We start from the raw sequence: 19941 nt of genomic DNA, 5'->3' as shown, positions 1-19941 counted from the left end.
AGCATAGTTCAAGTTGTGCGGAACCTTGCAAAGCATTCAATGTTTCCTTAATATTTCCGGTTGCCACACTGTGTAGCTCAAAACAGTGTGAGAGGGCATCAGATGTGTTTCGGTAGTATAGTGACTTAAAGTTCAAATGCATTTATTTGCATGCTGATCATGATTCGTTCGTTTACTGAAAGTGTATTTTAATGTTGTAAAGCAACTGTTACCTAAACGCATTTATATTTATGCAGAAGCAAGCTTTTGCCGTCCAGGAACGTTTGATGGCTAAAGTTAGATAGCTAACAGAGTTTAATCAGGCATGTAATCAAAAGAAATATCGCCCCGCTCAACTCGTTTATATCAATGTAAATCGAAGGTCCCAAGCATTTCTGAGGATTGGATCAACTGCAATCTCACAAGTTAACATAATCTGTTGTGTTTGGACAATGTGACTGCAGCCCAGAAGAAATCAACTTGCACACACAATTTCCCCAGTGTAAGTCAAGTGACATCATGTACAAACCAGCGTCACCATCAGTGGATTATACAGCAGATCGCAAATTTGCCTTTAACGTTATACAGTCAGAATCCAACGTTGCAACAGGACATGTAATAAGTGGCGACAGTACAAGTCCCATAAGTGTCATTCTAGTCAGTTCTGGCAGCCGTGGAAACAAATTGCTGTTTCGATTTCCATTCCAGAGAGTGTCCGAAAATACATCTTCTTCAGCAAGTAAGTGTGTCTCTTACCACTTTCTTTTATATAGCCGTCGTTATTTTGGCCTACGGTTAGCAAACGTAGTGGGGCATTATAGGTAAGCAAATGTAATATTTTTATCCTAATGTGATGCTGCTCATTTTTCATAATGTTGAGGTTTGTGAATGGAGTAATTATTTACTGGTTATTGTACTTTGTGTATTGCCTGAAGATAAACAGCGAAGTCCATACGCCCTTAACACAGCAGGCGACGCGGTAGATGATCAAGATGGTGATTCAAGGTATTTTTCTACCAATGAATGATGCATTATATAATGTAATTGATCACTGACCAGTTATGCATCCGGTTAATCATAAATGTGATGATTTTTAGCATTTGTGTTTAACCTACATTACCTAAGTAGGCTGAGACGTGTAGTGTACTGTAATGTGGATATGTTATGAATTCTGAATAACTTTAAATTCATATACAAAGACAATGCAGATGACATACAATAACTTATAGAGCAAATAAATCCTCTTTATAATGTTTTGAATTACTGTCATCTTTACCCCAAAGTATTTCAGGAGCTGAAATGGGAAATTATAATCGAATTATAAACACAAACAATGACAGGCAATATCTATTAGTATTTTATCATAAATAAACTATAGCAGAACCTGCTAGAGATAATAACAAGGCCTAATAACAAGTGTTAAAACAGTGCGACTGAATTCGATTCTGCATTGTCTGGGGAAGGGAAGTTGATTTTTCATGTCCTGTGCTACCTTACATTTTCTCATTGGATCTGAAGAAAAATCCACCCTTAGCCCGAAGCCAAGCTTTCAAGCGCAGTTAGTGGGAACCTAGGTTAGTGAGAAATTCAACAGATAATCCAATAAGACTTTCTTGATAATGAAACATCATTTGTCACCTTTTTTGGGGGGATTTCCAATGTAGGCCATCAACGCTAGGGAGTGGAAAATTAAGATAAGGGCATTGCTCCATCTACCCAAACACAGTGTCATATGGTCTAGTCTCTGCAAATCTGACTTTGGACAGAAACTCTAGTTACATCTTCTCTATCTCTCTCTCTCTCTCTCTCTCTCTGTCTCTCTCTCCCATCCTGCTTCTCTTCTCCTCCAGAGGAGAGGAAGACGAGTAGAGATAAGCATGAGGAGAATTTGGACTTCAATGCATTTAGTAAATATCAGTGATGCCTTTGTTGAGGGTACTACTTCTTCATTAGCAGTCTATTTAATGCATATGATGTTGATACTGATGATGTCCCCTCCCTCATTTTCATCAGTGTGGAAGGGTTTGGCGCTGTGTGACCTCCTTGAGCAGAAACCTCAGGAGTGTGTGTGCAGCCAAGTCTGTTGCATCTCTTTTGTTTAGTATTTGTGCTTTTCATTTACATACTTTGCTTTTACTGTTCTTTATGTCATCTACTTACAAAAACTATGTTTTCAACCATGGATGTTTGAATGTAATCAGATTAGTTCTACCAGTGTCATTATAGAAACTATTATTCTGAAGTCATGTAAAAACGTGCATTGTTTACATTCCATCTAAAAGAATATAGTGTGTAGTGTATGGCTGAGTTCAGGATCTAGATTATAGATATTAAATATTGTCATTATTATCACGTGTACATAGTTTGTTTGTGACACACAGTAGAAGTGTTGGGCCATGTCATCTGTTGATGAATGGCAAGTCAACATTTGACATATGTTCGAAGAACAATAATGAATGGAGATGTGTACATTAACCATAAGTACTAACAGAAATAACCCACGAATGTTGGTTCTGTTTACCTCCCCCATTCATTCAAGTCACTCTTGAGTGGACCTCTAATTTGCTTGTTTTGTGTTTTGTCGTGCATTTTTGTCAAACGTGTCTGCATATTTTCCTTTTGTTTGCCTTTGTTTCTGTTTTATGGCCCAACCCCCATTTCAGAGAACAAACTCCTCTAACTGATGAACAGTTGGTAGCAGGGTAAGACCAAAACTCATTCTAAACCACGTCTCCTTTTTTTCTAGAACACCCCACCTTCATATTCCTCTCTTCCCTCTTACTCTTGCATATATATCTTGGTTGAATATATATATATGCGCACGCCAACCTCAGTCCTAAAGTTTCCCTGGTGAATCACGTTTGTTTGTATGAATCACACTTGAGGGTAAATGCTGCATCAAACTGTATGTTAATGCTTGCAGTATTATCAGTATGATGAAGACGGCTCTGTTAATTGTGCTCTTATATCCACGGCCTGGGATGATTTCTACATTGCTGTCCAATCAAGAGGGTTTTTTACAAATTACATTCTGATGAGGTCTGCTGTATATCCTGTTCAGTTTTCTAAAATATGACCTGTCCAAGGCTGCTAAAACATGTCCGAAACTGTTTATAAATGTCACTTCCACCAAACACATTTCTTGGCTTTTCTTTTCCTCCCTGTTTAATTTCTCACGGCAAAATCCCTCAGACCCATAACTGATTGAGGCTAATGCTGTCCAAATTGGACTGCTAACCTTGCCACTTCTGGGCCTTTTTTGGGAGGATGGCACATATTAATTTGAATACTGGCTTGTCATTGGACGGTAAACGTGGTGTTTAAGCATGAGTTTCAGCATGAGTTTGTCACTTCCTGCCCAACCAAAGGTCTCTGCTCTTTCTGCCAAACAATGGCGGTGGTCTCTCTCCTCTCTAAATCCAAACTCTTAATTCCTCCCCAAATTCAGACCTCTCTCCGTAGGCAGACCTGTCCCAAACCTTTCAACCTTCCTGACAACCCGACTCTTCAAATCCCCTTTGACCTCTCATGTGACTGAGTAGTGTAGATACCTGTAAACCAATCCCAGATTCCCCAAGAAATGATCACCAACCAAAACCCAGTAATCTCCCCTCCCCACGTTGGATGCTTTTTGTGTATTAGTAATTGTTGTCATTTTTCACCTGGGTAGGTTCTCTGATATTATTCTCGCCACCGTCTTGGCTACCAAGTCTGATATGTGTGGAAAGAAGTTTGAGCTGAAGATAGACAATGTACGCTTTGTGGGGCACCCAACCCTGCTGCAGTCTCCACACACCATTCAGGTAAGAACCTCACGTGCCTCCATTTTTTTCTCTACTTTGGCGCTAAACAAAAACTTCCCATTTATTACTACTATACCAACATTGTATACTTGACACAGTGTTTAATTAAACAAACAAAAAAAGACTTGGGTTTATTATGTAACTATTTTGTCATGTTTACCTATGGTACACAAGGTGGTTTAATTTAAGCACATTCTCATTATGAAACTGTCTTAGGCTAGTCATTTAAAGGTTGGTCCGCAATTCGGTGCCGCAAAAGGTTGTTGATATTTGAGCTCAACAGTCTCACAACTTTGGCATCACTTTGAAAACTTTTTCTTCCTTATTATCGATTTCCATTAATTCCAAGACCCCACCAATTTTTCTGCCGTTGCCTGCCGTCTGCCGTTTTTGCTTCTTTGGCATCGAAGATTCACGCTCCCTTGCTTGCTCTTGTGGTAAATAATAGGTACAGTGGGGAAAATAAGTATTTGAACCCCTACCGATTTCGCAAGTTTGGCCACTTGCAAAGAAATGTGTGATCTAGAATTGTGGTGGTAGGTGTATTTTAACAGTGCGAAAAAATTCAGAAAACTGCATTTTATAACATTTATGACTTTATTTGCAAGCAAACAGCAAGAATTCTGGCTCACAATGACCAGTTATGTGCCTAAGAAGCACACAGATTAGTCCTCAATAGGTCTAACAAGGTACACCTAATCTCAACTGGTGACGTTCATAAAAGAAACCTGTCCAAAGAATCATACTTCACATCTTCAACCTCACCACCATGGGCAAGACCAAAGAGTTGTCCAAGGACGTCAGAGATAAGATTGTAGACCTGCACAAGGCTGGAATGGGCTACAAAACCATTGGCAAGCAGCTTGGTGAGAAGCAGACAACTATTTGTGCGATTATTTGTAAATGGAAGCAACACCAAACAAATGTTAATCGCTCTAGGTCTGGGGTTCCATGCAAGATATCCCCTCGTGCGGTATCAGTGATCATTCGAAAGGTGCAGAATAACCCATGAACTACACAGGGGGAGCTTGTGAATGATCTCAAGGCAGCTGGGACCACAGTCACCAAGAAAACCATTGGCAACACACCACGCCGTAATTTTTTGAAGTACTGCAGCACTCGCAAGGTCCCCCTGCTCAAGGAAGCGCATGTACAGGGCCATCTGAAGTTTGCCATTGCACACTTGAATGATTCTAAGGAGGATTGGGAGGCAGAATGTGGTCAGATGATACCAAAATCAAGCTCTTTGGCATCAACTCTACTTTCCGTGTTTGACAGGGGGGTGAATGCTGAATATGACCCCAAGAGTACATCATACCCACCATCAAGCATGGAGGTGGAAACATTATGCTTTGGGGCTGTTTCTCTGCCAAGGGTACAGGACGACTCCACCGCATCAAGGGAACTATGGATGGGGCCATGTAACGTGGAATATTGGGCTTGAACCTCATTCCCTCATTCACTCCCATTGAAAACGCAACCTTAAAGATTTGGAGAGGATCTGCAAAGAGGAGTGGACCAAAATCCCTCCTGAGATGTGTGTAAACCTGGTGACCAACTACAAGAAACGTCTGACGTCTGTGCTTGCCAACAAGGGTTACCACCAAGTACTAAGTCATTTTTGTAAGTCAGTTTTGCTAGGGGTTCAAATACTTATTTTTTGCATCAAATGCAAATAAAGTCATAAATGTTATAAAATGCATTTTTTTGTTGATATTCTGTTTCTCACTGTTAATATACACCTACCATTACAATTATAGATCACACATTTCTTTGCAAGTGGCCAAACTTGTGAAATCGCCAGGGGTTCAAATACTTATTTTCCCCACTGTATGATCCATCATTTGTCAAAATTTGGGTTGTCAAACTTCTCACAACACAAAATGATTATCCAAGCACCAGCAACCACTGATTCTTCTTCTGCGTTCTTCTTTTTCTTCTTCCTCTTACAACCGGTGTCACCAAATTCAAGCTACCACTTCATCCTAAAAATGTGAAAGGCCCTTCTAGAGCCAGTTCTGTCTGTTCTGAGCTACTGTAGAAACATGGCGGCACAACATGGTTGCCTCTATGGAAGGCGATCTGCTCCCTATGCCTGCTTCCTATATACAGTGCCACTTGAAAGTATGTGAACCCCTTGAGAAGTTAAGAGTTTTCTGTTGTTTTAGCATGATTTTTTTAATTTTTTCATCACCAATTCTCCATAGATGAAATGTCAGGTTTATGTTTATCAATTGCATGTATTTGTTTGGAGGGAATTGTGTAAGTAGCCAAAAAACTACATGAAACATGGAATTAGTGTATGTGCAAAAGTAAGTGAACCCCCAGCTGCATTGGTGAAGTCAATTAGGTAATAGATTCGTTGAAACATATTTGGGTGCTTAATTAGTCAATTAAGCAAACCAATCAAATGAGACATCCTTAGGAAAAGGGTTGGGCAACACAGATTAAAAGAGAGAGGAAACCAACCAAACTACTGTAGTGCCAAGGTGTACCCACACAGATCAACAATGCCCAGAGGCCAGGAGATATCCGTGGACATCAGGAAGACGGTACTGACAGCCCATCAGTGTTGGGAAAGCTATAAGACCATCTCCAGACAAATAATGTAGAAATGGAGGGCATTCAACATGACCGCATCTATGACTATAAGTGGACGCCCATCAAGACCATCACCAAGAAGCACCAGAAGAATAATAAATTAGGTAAAAGCCAACCCAAACATCACCTCTAAAGAGTTGTGGACCTCTCTGGATATCTCCTTTCCTCACTTTTTCTAAGGGTGTCTCATTTGATTGGTTTGCTTAATTGACTTATTAAGCACCCAAATAAGTTTCACCGAATCTATTACCTACTTGACTTCACCAATGCAGCTGGGGGTTAACTTACTTTTGTATATACACTAATTCCATGTTTCATGTAGGTTTTTGGCTACTCTCACAATTCTCTCCAAACAAGTACATGCAATTGATAAACATAAACCTGACATTTCATCTATGGAAAATTGGTGATCATGCTAAAACAACAGAAAACTCTTACCTGCTCAAGGGGTTCACATACTTTCAAGTGGCACTGAATGAGACACAGATTTCCAGAGATAAGTCTTAGCCAGCATTTTATGGATGGATGTGAAATCCTTTTGAAAGTTTGAAGGAGCTAAACAACTCCTCAGTGTCTACTCTTTGTGGTGACGTTTAGCTTTTTGTAGCCCATTAAGCTACCATGGAGGGATGTGTCTCCTGAGAGGCTGTGCTGACTGGTGTTGATAGGAGAGGAAACTGTGAAGGTTTTTATTGCCATCTAGTGGAGAAGAGAACAAGTAGGGACATGGCTCTTAACTCGCCCATTTAGGAGAAACTCCTAAGCCTGTCAGTCCTTACTTTGGGACTATTTATTCACTAATAATAATTCACTACTATGAGTAATTACAAAGGCCCTTAGCGCTAAATGGAGCACTCATTAAGACCAATTCAGAAACGATCGGGAAACAGTTTGTATCATTCAACGTCACACTGTTTTAGAATGCAGTTGCAGAATTACTTAAAAGACATCTCAGTCGCAAAAGAAATAATTGTGGATCTTAAGGGGTGCAACCAACCGAAAGAACCCATTCATTTTGAAATGGAATTTAATGTAACGTTGTATAGTTCATTAAATTAAACTAGTTCCTGTACACAATAGTCTAGTACACAATCCTGTCATCATACAGATGCATTTTGAAAACTTTGCGATGATACTCGGTCTATGGGTAGCGTATTCCGAAAATATTTAATTTTGTAAATTATTGTCATCTTTATTTATTAATTTGGGCCTAAGAGAAAATTCGCTGTGAATGCGGGCCCACGTTTGCATCCCGCTTTAAACAGTAAACCACTGAAGTTCCCAATAATGCATATGACAATAATGCATGAGACAATAATGATTACAACCAAAGATTTTGTTCCCAACTGAATGAGCAATAAAATGTTGGCATGCCTATTAAAGATAGCATATGCACCACAGGTTGACCAAAGCAGCGCCTTGATAGACATTATGCAGAGAGCTGATTGTCCCATCACTGGCCCCCGAAATGACGATAAATATTATAAAGAAAATAAGAGCAAATACTAATATTGTATAATATTAACATAGAAACCATAAAGCATGGTGAAATGTTTTCATGTCTCTACCACATCTGTGTGGTTTTTATACCCTACCTCAGTATTGTCTTGGCATTATAAAATTGTAATCACTTTTATTGTTGACAGTATTAAAACATTGCTGCTGTTAATATATTTTCACTGCAAATGAATAAGCAGGCATTCTTCAACACCTACCTATATTAAGAGTTATGACTTTATTTCAGTTGAAACATTTAAAAGTCTATTCTATAGGTTTGTATGATCTATGCATTTGTGTTTAACATGGAGTTTATCCTTGCCCCTGTTGCCATTGTGCTTGCTCTAAGGGGGTCCAGACACTGGGCTCTGTAAAGTGCCTTGAGATATGTTATTGTTTTGGCCCTATATAAGTAAAATTGAATTGAATTGAATTGCATGTGAATTGTGATAATGTTGATAAAGTGTGATCTGTCATGCAGTTGCTTGTAGCCCAAGACAGGTTTTCCCATGGGATACAAAGTTTACCATACCTTACCTTAAATATGCAACAAACACAAACAATGTGATTTTATGTCTCATGTCCCCAGGTGTCTAAGACTGACCCATCACCAAAGAGGGAGCTGCCCACTATGATCCTCTTTAGTGTGGTGTTTGCATTGAGGGTATGAAACCATCTTTGATCCTCATCACCTAAATGAATAATGGACTGTTGAATAGATGGCTGGTGTTTTTGTTGTGCTCAGGACAATTATTGGTATTTGTGTTCTCTCATAATAATGGACCTCATTACTGAAAAAATACCCTTTTAAAGTGTCCTTGATGGTTACATATGTTGTTAACCTAAACACCTTCAGAATCCTCTCATCTGTTGTCTTCACATTACACATTAAACCAAATAAATATATAATGGTTATGTAGAACATTTGTAGAATGTTTTTCATACAAAAGACTCCCTCGCTGTTAAGAGACATTCCCCAAGGATGGAAAGAAATCTTTCAAACTTTTTAAAACTAAGAAATGCAGGAGCCATGGCTTATGAAGAGTGCCCAAATCTTTAGAAATTCTTCATTTGAAATAATGTATTGTTAGTCTTTAAATCATGCATAGTAAGTAAGATCATTAGTGTAGATAACGAGGGATAATGTCAACATTATTTGATAGTAACACTTAAGATGAGCATTGCTAAACTGTGATGAGTAGAAAATATGTGATCATGCATCATACAGATTTACCGAATAAGCATTTTACTGACACTAAACAGTGACGCAGCTTGGGTGGGTTCCAATGATCAGCTGTTTTTGGGGTGGCATAAGGACAGCACAGGAGCATTTCCGTAGAAATGGAGTTGGTGTGTCAAGGCTATCAGGTCTGTGCCAGTCACTCTGGTATGGGGGTGGGGGGGGCTGGGAGGGGTGAGGGCTTTGGGCTCTGTTTAATCATGCTGTCCCATGTTGCCACCCACCCCAATCTTTCCCAAGATGCTGATTCATGCCTTGGCAGCCCAGAGTGCAGAGTCATGTTCAGTCTGCCATTCCTACCACACCTGCTGCCCTGCCTTAACCACTGGCAAATAGCCCCAGCTTGACTCAGCAGAAAAGTGTGGACAGGAGGGCGTAATGCCTTTAGACTTACTTTCATCTTGATGGAAAAAAGTTTGTATTCCAAATTATATGAAAGTGTTCTTGAATGCCCCAAAGGTTGACATTTTTGTATTACCACATGATTTAACAGAAGAACATGTTTTAAACCATCAATTTCTCACATATGTAGTCTGCATTGTATAACCATATGCAACAAAATTCCTCTATACAATAAAAACCCTATACAAGGAATATAATTAAAAATACCTTTTTTCAATACCCCCCCCCCCCCCCCCCCCCTCCTCTATTAACATATGCAGTAACATAGGTATAATTCTGCAACAATTAATTAATTCAAAATGGCCAACTTTTCTGTACCTGTTCATGTTTAGTCCTTAGTTGAAGTCTTGTCAATGTGTCTAAATATATTAGATAGCCTGCTATTTTCTCAAAAAGTTACTTGGAGCATTTCCAGATCCCTAGGAAACTATACACCTTGTTACTTATACTAATGGTGCAATTATGAAAAGACACATTTCATTATGAAAAGATAGTGTTTCCTTGGAAAATTGTCAACACTTTCAAACCTCTTTAAAGAATAACAATCCAATCTGTGTGTGCATTTGAAATAGTTTGCGTTTATTCTTTATTCTTTCAGACCTCAGATGCAAGTTAGGTTTTTACAACACAATGTGAGAAAGCTGTAATGTATTGCGTAAAAATGTATTGAATGTGTGTCAAAGTAGAAATAATACATTATGTCTTGTGAACGTACTTGAGGGGTAACAAGTCTGCTATTAAAATATTCAACATTGAGAAATAGAAACAGGTACATTCTAAGTCTGAAGTAAGTGCGAGTAAAAATAAAATCTCTGACCTATTAAATAAAAGTACAAGTTATCTGAAGGCTAGTACTCCCTTGGTATTATTTCCATTTTACTGAAAGTGCCCTTGAGTACACTTTAAGAACAAAGACATGATTCATTGAACATGTCTTAGGTATGTAATATTATGATACAATATAGGGATTGGTCTGTGACAGTCAGTGTTTGCTGCCCCCTGCAGGCCAACGCCGACCCGTCGGTCATCAGCTGCATGCACAACCTGTCGCGACGCATTGCCATTGCCCTGCAGCACGAGGAGCGACGCTGCCAGTACCTGACCCGCGAGGCCAAGCTCATGCTGGCCGTGCAGGACGAGGTCACTACCCTGACTGAGAGTGAGTGCCATCGTGTCACTCACACACGTCACGCTGCTACAAACACACACGCCATGTTGGTACAAACTCACACACACACACACTCACTCGCTCACTCGCTCACACGCTCACACGCTCACTCGCTTACTCGCTCACAGTCATTCTAGGAGACTCTTGAAGTGATCAAAAGCACAGATGCACTTGTTTTAAGAAATGGGGAGAAAATTGTTGTATGATATCTGTAATGGCTAGTTTCTGTCTACTCATTTATTTATGTTCAATTGTGCCTAGCGGATGGGACCCCTCAGTCCCCCTTCAGGCAAATCCTTCCCAAGTGCAAACTAGCCAGAGACCTGAAGGAGGCATATGATGGGTATGATTGGGTTGTGGTTGTCACATACTTTATAATCACACTGCTATGTGTACAGTCGTGGTCAAAAGTTTTGAGAATGACACAAATATGCATTTTCACAAAGTTTGCTGCTTCAGTGTCTTAACATATTTGTGTCAGATGTTACTATGGAAGACTGAAGTATAATAACAAACATTTAATAAGTGTTTTTGGCTTTTATTGGCAATTACATGAAGTTAATGCAAAAAGTCAATATTTTTCAAGACCTCTGCAATCCGCCATGGCATGCTGTCAATTAACTTCTGGGCCACATCCTGACTGATAGCAACCCATTCTTGCATAATCAATGCTTGGAGTTTGTCAGAAATAGTTTTTTTTGTTTGTCCACCCGCCTCTTGAGGATTGACCACAAGTTCTCAATGGGATTAAGGTCTGGGGAGTTTCCTGGCCAATGGACCCAAAATATCGATGTTTTGTTCCCCGAGCCACTTAGTTATCACTTTTTCCTTATGGCAAGGTGCTCCATCTTGCTGGAAAAGGCATTGTTCAACACCAAACTGTTCCTGGATGGTTGGGAGAAGTGGCTCTCGGAGGATGTTTTGGTCCAGCAAGCTCCAGGACCGTCTCCTAAACATGATTCAGCTGCGGGATCGGGTCACCTCCAGCACAGAGCTTGCTCAGGAATGGCAGCAGGCTGGTGTGAGTGCATCTGCGCGCCCAGTGAGGCGAAGCCTTTTGGAGGATGGCCTGGTGTCAAGAAGGGCAGCAAAGAAGCCATTCTCTCCAGGAAAAAACATCAGGGACAGACTAATATTCTGCAAAAGGTACAGGGATTGGACTGCTGAGGACTGGGGTCATTTTCTCTGATGAATCCCCTGTCCGATAGTTTGGGGCATCTGCAAATAAGCTTGTCCGGAGAAGATACGGTGAGCGCTACCATCAGTCCTGTGTCAAGCCAACAGTAAAGCATCCTTAGACCATTCATGTGTGGGGTTGCTCCTCAGCCAAGGGAGTGGGCTCGCTCACAATTTTGCCTAAGAACACAGCCATGAATAAAGAATGGTACCAAAACATCCTCCGAGAGCATCTTCTCCCAACCATCCAGGAACAGTTTGGTGATGAACAATGCCTTTTCCAGCATGATGGAGCACCTTGCCATAAGGCAAAAGTGATAACTAAGTGGCTCGGGGAACAAAACATTGATATTTTGAGTCCATTGGCCAGGAAACTCCCCAGACCTTAATCCCATTGCAAATATTGACTTTTTGCATTAACTTCATGTAATTGCCAATAAAAGCCAGTGACACTTGCTAAAATGTTTGTAATTATACTTCAGTCTTCCATAGTAACATCTGACAAAAATATCTAAAGACACTGAAGCAGCAAACTTTGTGAAAATGCATATTTGTGTCATTCTCAAAACGTATGGCCACGACTGTAATTGCATTGCATGTTTTTAATCTTGGTTTTCATGAATTAATCTATTACTTGAATAAAGTTTTTGTTCTCTTAATTTGTTTCTGTTAAAGCTGTTTTATGGCTCTGTAAAGAACATTGAACATTACATTTACCCTTACTTTAGCTAGCTTAAAGAGCTTAAATTTGTGTTTGTGTTGTCAGTCTCTGTACGACAGGAGTGGTCCGGCTGCATATCAATAACTGGCTGGAGGTGAGCTTCTGTCTACCTCACAAAATTCACAGAGTCGGAGGCAACCACATCCCACCCGAGGCCCTGGAGAGCACCCTCAAGGCCATCAGGTCAGCTGTGTGTGTGTGTGTGTGTGTGTGTGTGTGAGTGAGTGTGTGTGCCTGTGCGTGTGCCTGTGTGTGTGTGTGTGAGATCAAGTTTAGATCAATGTAGCTCAACGTGTGTGTGTGTGTGTCTGTGTGTGTGTGTGTGACTCTGGGTTCTGCCAGTCCACAGTGCCACCTAGTGGCTGGCATGAGGGCCTGTGGTATTTGCCTGAGGATGTATCATGATAAAAAAAGAAACTTCACATAGAAGCTTGGTGTGTCCTATATTAAGCGTCTGTGCACGTGTTTTTTTGTGCTGCAGGCCGTACCATGCTCTACTGCTGCTGGACAGTGAGAAGGCCCTCCTAGCCCAGCTTCCTCTGGACTGCTCCCCAGCGCTGGTCCGACTCATCAAGACCTGCTCCGCCGTCAAGAACCTCCAGCAGCTCGCTCAGGACGCCGACCTGGCCCTCCTGCAGGTACACAGAGCTCCCACCGCCAGTGCAGGCTGAGAACGACCAAGCGTTACATTCATTTGACAGACATTTTCTTTACAGATTATATTTTTTATGTATTGTTTATTATATATTTATTATATTATTTTATACATAAAAAAAAATCTTACAGGTGAAGTACAATACAAATCAAGATACAGTAAATGAAGGAGACCTGTATGCATGATGATCCTTAACTCAAAATCGGAATCTGAAGGGCGGATGTGCGAGGCAAAATCCTTTTCAATAAGTGTAGACAGCTCACTATTGATATAAGAGTTGGCAGTTGGAATACAGTGCTGACAGTGTGAACTGGTATCCAGTGGGAGTGAGGGCAAATGGGGAGCAGACGTTTCACTGGAGTAATCTTGCCTTCTCAATTAGTTACATTAGCAGGGCATCTAGCAGTACACTTCTGCCTGGAAAGCCCACTAGCAACCAAGGACTCGGTCAATCGGGTTACGCTCTTGTGTACAGTACATGTAATATGGGGACTTTTCAGAATATCTGTGGATTGCACTGACATCTAGAGGTTGTAGAAATGGCACCCTTTTTACTAAGATGTTACTTACTGGCAAACACATTGGTGAACACCCTGGGTTTGAATCAGACCCGCCTTTATTTCCCCGATCCCACTGCCACTCTTTCTGTCCCACTAATTTCCTGCCGCTCTTCAATGTCCTTTACAAACAAAGGCAAACAGCCCCAAAATAAACTTAAAACAAATTAACTTTAATTTTATGTTTATCTACCTGTTTAATACATTTTAATGTAATCTACTGGATCAGAGTTTTTGAACGCTGTAGTCCTCATTGATTGGTCTTATACTGCCACCTAGTGTGCAAATATATGCATGTGCACATATTTGAGCTCTTCCCAAAAGCACGCCTTCACAGATTTTCTCATGAAGAGATTACATGTAGACTTCCAGGGTAGTGAGGGGGAAACAGTATTCTTCAGTAGACATGCGAATATATCACCTAATGGAATGTAATTTAATTGCAGATCTTCCAGATTGCTGCTCACCTTGTGTATTGGGGCAAGGCCATCATTGTGTATCCTCTCTGTGAAAACAACGTCTACATGCTGTCTCCACATGCCAACATTCGCCTGTGAGTGTGTCCTTCTACCGGCTGAAAGACCTTACATTCTGATCTAGCTGTCAGGTACTCATGTCAATGAGACAATGGCATAAACATTGTCACAGCTGATTTTATTTTTCTCAGAACGTGAATTAAAAACTTTTGTAGACTGGTTGCATAATCTCAAATTTACATAGTAGTTTAGCTTTGGAATACTTAAATTACAGGGCAGTGGTATTGATAAGCTTTCACAGCCAATGTTTTGCTGCAGAGTTGCTTTTAGCCTGTATTCGTGAAGGATTATTGTGTTAAATGTGCAGCTCTAGACCTCTCCACATTTGCAATTGTGCCGACACGGCCCCTTTTATGTCACCGTCCTCATTGGGAAATTGGGAAAAACTGGGATGACTGAACGAGTTTCTCATGCTTGACTGTGGTTGTTTGGCTTCGTCAAGCCAGCTAACGAAAAGATACCCTGGGTATTTTTACCATGTTTCGTAGTATAGGCCTCTGGTCTGACATTTACATTTACATTTAGCAGACGCTTTTATCCAAAGCTATAACAAAGGAGAGAACAATCAAGCTACGAGCAATAGAGACCTAGTGTAACAATACATAAATACTACTTTACATAAGAAATAAAAAAAAGTGCAGGAATGTAACTACTGTAAGTGCGAGTGAAGTACTTGTTAGAGGAGATAGCATTATAGGAAGGATGAAGGAGCTAACCGTTTCTTCAGAAGTAAATGTGACCAGGCTTTTGAAACACAATGCTGAGTTAATTTTAAAGTGAGACGGTCTTTCTCTCTCTCTCTCTCTCTCTCTCTCTCTCTCTCTCTCTCTCTCTCTCTCTCTCTCGCTCTCTCCTGGTCTCACAGCTACTCTCCTCTGGCTGAGCAGTTTGTACAGCAGTTCCCTGGCCATGACTTGCCCTCCATGCTGGCCAAATTCTCCCTGCCCATCTCCCTGTCTGAGTTCAGGAACCCTCTGGATGCTCCCATGCATGAGGTGAGTTCAGGAACCCTAGAATGAAGCTGACAGTGTCACAACTTCTCTGATGTACAGGCCTTGGGTATAAACATGCATATATACTTCACCAACAAAAAAAATCACATTTCAGGCCAATATATTCTCTTAAGTGTTTTAATGAAGGGGCATATATGATCCATAGTCCTTAGGGTCCTATCAATTACACAAGTTATTACTGTCATTAGTAAACTTTGAGTTTGGGCTTTATTTTGTGTGGATCTTCTGTCTGTTTATTTGTTGTACGGAAACCTGATTCCAAATTTGAGTTGTGGCTATTCTGTGCCTTGGCTGTGAAGTGACTGATCTTTCACAGTCTTGCGCCTGCTCACACACTCAAGACAAGAAAACAGAGTGTGGAGAAGCTGATACTCTGCTTTGTTTACATAAGAGAAGTGTTATGAGGGCAGTTTTCTTTATGCTGGTCTCCCGGAAGCATTCAGAATCACTTGAAGGGAAGAAATAATTGGAGTGGTTATTGGTAAGGGGTCTTAAAGAGCCAGATCTTTGAAAATATGTCTGGAGACAACCAAGATGGGATTAAGTGTAAATCTTCATGTTAGTTTAGTGTTAAAGATTCTTGAAAAGCAAAGGTGAGTGATGCTTTTGTCAAGTGGTTCATCAGGACGGAAGGCAAGCCTCATTTCCGTTGACTCTAGATGTACTCGATTCCAACTTGTTTAACAAGTTGTCTCCAGGTTTACACTCCTGATGAAGTGCCAAAGGCCTGACTGTTCTGTTGAACATGTCTCCATCATCTTCATCTGTCTGTGGTCCCTCTCTGCCCCCCCACACACTCCCAGGCCCAGCTGATCCAGATGGTGGTGTGGATGCTGCAGCGGCGGCTGCTCATCCAGTTGCACACGTACGCCTGCCTGCTGGTGCCCCCCAGCGAGGACGAGGACGACCGCTTAAAAGAGGAGGAGCCCCCCTTGGCCGCTCGTGTTGGGGGACGCAGCCTTAGCACGCCCAATGCCCTCAGCTTCGGCTCTCCGAGTACGGCTCCATCACTGACTGACTAATTACGGAACTACCTAGATTGCTAATTAATTAAGGGAAAGGAGGATGGGTGTGTCGTTGTTACCTGTGTAGCCCTACTTGGGGCACCGACACAATACAATAAAATATTTCAGAATTTCCTTTTAATGACTTTGCAAACAGTTTAGTCAATTATGGGATATTGAGTGTAGATTTAATTCAAACTATTTTACCACAAGGTTGCACCATAATCCAATGATGAAACACACAACACATAAAACACATGGGTGTGCCCCAACTTCAAGGTTCTAAGTTTGGTTGCAGGGACTTTCAAGTCAAGCACTTGAATGTACTACTGATTTATAAAAAGGTATTTTGTTTTGGATAATTGGATTAAGCATCTGGCTTGTGTTCTGCTGCAAGTCTTTGGACAAATATCCATGTTAAGCAGCCCTGTAAAGCCTGTTGTAAATAAACAGGCAGTGAGTATATTTGAAACACTGTCCATCACAGAGAGAGAGAAGTGAGTGAGCATAGGTCTGTCTTTGGCTGATGTTTCTCTCCTCTCCTCTCCTCTCCTCTCCTCCCATAGCCAGCAGTGATGACATGACCCTGACCAGTCCCAGCATGGACAACTCCAGCTCGGAGCTGCTGCCAGGCAGCGACTCGCCGCTCAACAAGCGCGTGACGGAGACGCTGCTGGCTAGCCTGACGGAGCAGGAGCGCCAGGGCATCCTTGGCGTGCCCGCCGCCCAGAGCCCCGAGGACCTGCGCATGTTTGCTAGGTAACGCCTCAGACTCGCTGCTTTATCAGAGGGATTCAAGATATAGAGACTCAAGAAGCTGACTGAATGTGAAGAAACCATTTTATCCATAGATTTCACCTCGTAAAGAGGCAAAGAATATTGGGCCTCATTCTCGACCTTTTTCTGTAATTCTTCAGAAATGTTTCTTACACGACTTCGCAAAAACAACGTAAGAGAAACGCTTCCGCTGCATTCCCGCACGCTTGAAAATGTTTTCATAAGCAGCCGAAGTCTTCTCAGCTGGGTTCCTTCCGATTAGGTTCTTAGATTGATGCGCGTTCTCGTGAAAGTGGATTTGCATACATACACGCCCTGCCAGCTCCTTATTAGGAGACGCAATTTTAGAAACGTGTGCTGTCGCAATCTCCCGAATCCACCTCGTAACAGGTGTTCATTAATAAGGTGGAGATATTGTATAACGTTGAACGTCCGAAGTCCGTAAAACACATTTAAGTAGTCACTTTTTTTTTTTTTTAATCGAAAAATAGGCACCATAGGTGTGAAGACCGGTCCCAAGTACGAGTATAAATTGTAGTCCGTCCTGTCGTTCGAAATGGCCACCATAGGGGTGAAGACTGGTCACCAGTAGTAGTATAAATTGCAATAAATTCATGCCTTAGTTCTTAGAGATTGAGCTTAGTGTTTATTTATTTATTCACTTACATTTGCAGTGTTCATGTCATTCACAATCAGTCTCTTAGCAGACGCGGCCTTTGTCCAAAGTGACGTTCAAGGGAGAGAACAGTCAAGCTACGAGCCATATAGACCAAGTGTAACAATAAACACTACCTCGTATAATTATGACTATAAATGTGAAAAGTAATTGTTAATGATACAAATATTTTCGTATTTATTATTATCATAATTATTTTAATCCGAGGATGTCTGTAGAGCTGACGTGAAAGCAATCACCAACGGGTTCTCACAAATTCAACCGTTAACCCTTTTACTGTAATATGGAGTTTTTTCAAATGTCATTCCTCAACGCGATTCCTCAAATAACCACAAGATGGCCCGTGGAATCCCATTTGAGAAGATTCCGGTAGAGTTACGACTGCTATTCCGAGTTCTGAAAGTTGTCTGAAGTTCAGAAGAAAGCACAGAAGAAAAAAATAACGAGAATGCAAATGTTTTCATAAATGTTTCCGAAGTGGAGTTCCTTCTGAAATCCTTCGGAAAGTCTTCCCAACTGCTGTCGAGAATGAGGCCCATTGTTATTGCCATTGAAGTTAGGTTTAATGCTAGACTACATATTATGAGAACATCGACAGATAAATCTTTTCTTTTCTTAGGGTTTCAAATTATGTGATTGATCTGTTCAGGAGCCTCAGTCTTTCTCCTCTCAGCTCTCATAGTGCTGATTTCACACCTCCTCTGGTGTAATCTGTCTGACAGGATGCTGCACTACTTCCGGGGGCACCACCACCTGGAGGAGATCATGTACAATGAGAACATGCGCCGCTCGCAGCTCAAGACTCTGTTTGACAAGTTCCGCAGCGTACTGGTGGTCACCAACCATGAGGATCCAGTCATCTCAATCTTTCAGTCTCCTCCGGAATGAAGACACCCACACGCACACGCACACGCACACACACACACACACGCACAGTGGAATGTGTATCACCGTGGCACAATGTTTCATTTCTCAAGCATACTAGCTCCCAACCCCCCCCCACACATACAAACTTCATTCTGCAATGAACAATTTCAGTTTTCCTGAATGCTGCTAACTCTTACTTCTGTTGGTTTACTCAACGCTCTACGCCTTGCCTTATGAATCAGGTAAAATGAGTATTATGTTGTGACTGAAGGTGCTTCATATATGAAGCCCAGAAAATGGTGCCTTGGTCAGGGGTGTGTGTATGATCTACTGTATAAAGACTATGGCCCTGAATTCAATATCCCCCCCATTGCTAAACATGCACCACAAACTCTTCATTAATAAATGATTAAATGGCTCTTATGGTGCACTTTGTTGTTGTATGTCGGTCATTTCCTGTTATGGGGCAGAGGCGGTACCTCTGACGTGTCAGAAAACATCACAGGCCATATAACCAACCCCCATCCCCAGTATTGGCTGCACTGTAGCACGCTGATCGCATACATGATGACCACACGCTGCCTCTTGAGTGCAATTTGAAGATATTGTGGAGGAACGTCTTAATCTCTGTCCTCTGAGCGTGGTAGAGGAACAGATGGCCCCCCCTTCTGCCCAAAGGCCTGTACTCCTCAGCAGGTAATACCTGGCACCAGCATTCTAGTCAAGCGCTGAGAAATTCAGTTTCACTTTTGATTTTTTTTAATGAGCTTCAAAGAAGCAACGGCTAATAACAGAAAAGGCTTGCCTGTTAGTGTGTTTGCCTAGTTGTTGACAAGCCATCAAACCTCATGGTCACAAGTTGGAATTTCTCATGCAGTGTTGTGCATCCAACAAAGCTTGCAAGTGGTAAACGGTGGTACAGACGTGAGGTTTTTTTATATATGTTAAAAAAAATGATATCTGTCTATGGCGTAATCATAACCTGATTATTACAAGTTAAGTTTTCATAAGTGATTTGACAGGCTATGGGTCTAAGGTTCTCTATTCGTAAATGTCATTTTAATAAAGTCATGGTTTGTGGGGAACTATCTCTCTACCTGAAATCCTCCCAGTGCTTCTTCCTGTGCTGGCACTGGCTGTGGCCCAGCCCTAGGTCACCTCTGATTGGCTATGCAAATAGCCTGGTAGGCAGATGGAGGGGGACCTGATGCTGAGGGTTTCCTGGGTGAGTAGCTTTAGGACAGTTTGCCAGGTTTATTCATCAGTAAC

At 41.4% G+C, this 19941-nt stretch overlaps 1 protein-coding gene across 2 annotated transcripts; it reads left to right on the top strand.

Annotated features, from left to right (window-relative positions):
* The first annotated feature begins 87 nt into the window (after positions 1–87).
* On the top strand, positions 88–19082 carry nprl3 (NPR3-like, GATOR1 complex subunit). Of its 2 annotated transcripts, none has more exons than XM_080855995.1 (13): positions 88–718; positions 915–984; positions 3650–3782; positions 8470–8544; positions 10528–10681; positions 10952–11033; positions 12633–12770; positions 13069–13225; positions 14246–14352; positions 15201–15330; positions 16158–16344; positions 16919–17111; positions 18528–19082. In XM_080855995.1, the coding sequence occupies exons 1-13, from the start codon at positions 499–501 to the stop codon at positions 18691–18693; spliced, it is 1812 nt and encodes a 603-aa protein (XP_080712121.1). In that variant the 5' UTR covers positions 88–498; the 3' UTR covers positions 18694–19082. The 2 variants fall into 2 exon arrangements, with proteins under 2 accessions (XP_080712121.1, XP_080712120.1); XM_080855994.1 differs by having other exon boundaries at positions 16152–16344.
* Positions 19083–19941: the final 859 nt, after the last annotated feature.

This window comes from Sprattus sprattus, assembly GCF_963457725.1.
Source record: "Sprattus sprattus genome assembly, chromosome: 18".
NCBI lineage: Eukaryota > Metazoa > Chordata > Actinopteri > Clupeiformes > Clupeidae > Sprattus > Sprattus sprattus.
Note: the sequence above shows the minus strand (reverse complement) of the source record. Positions and strands in the feature narration are given on the sequence as shown.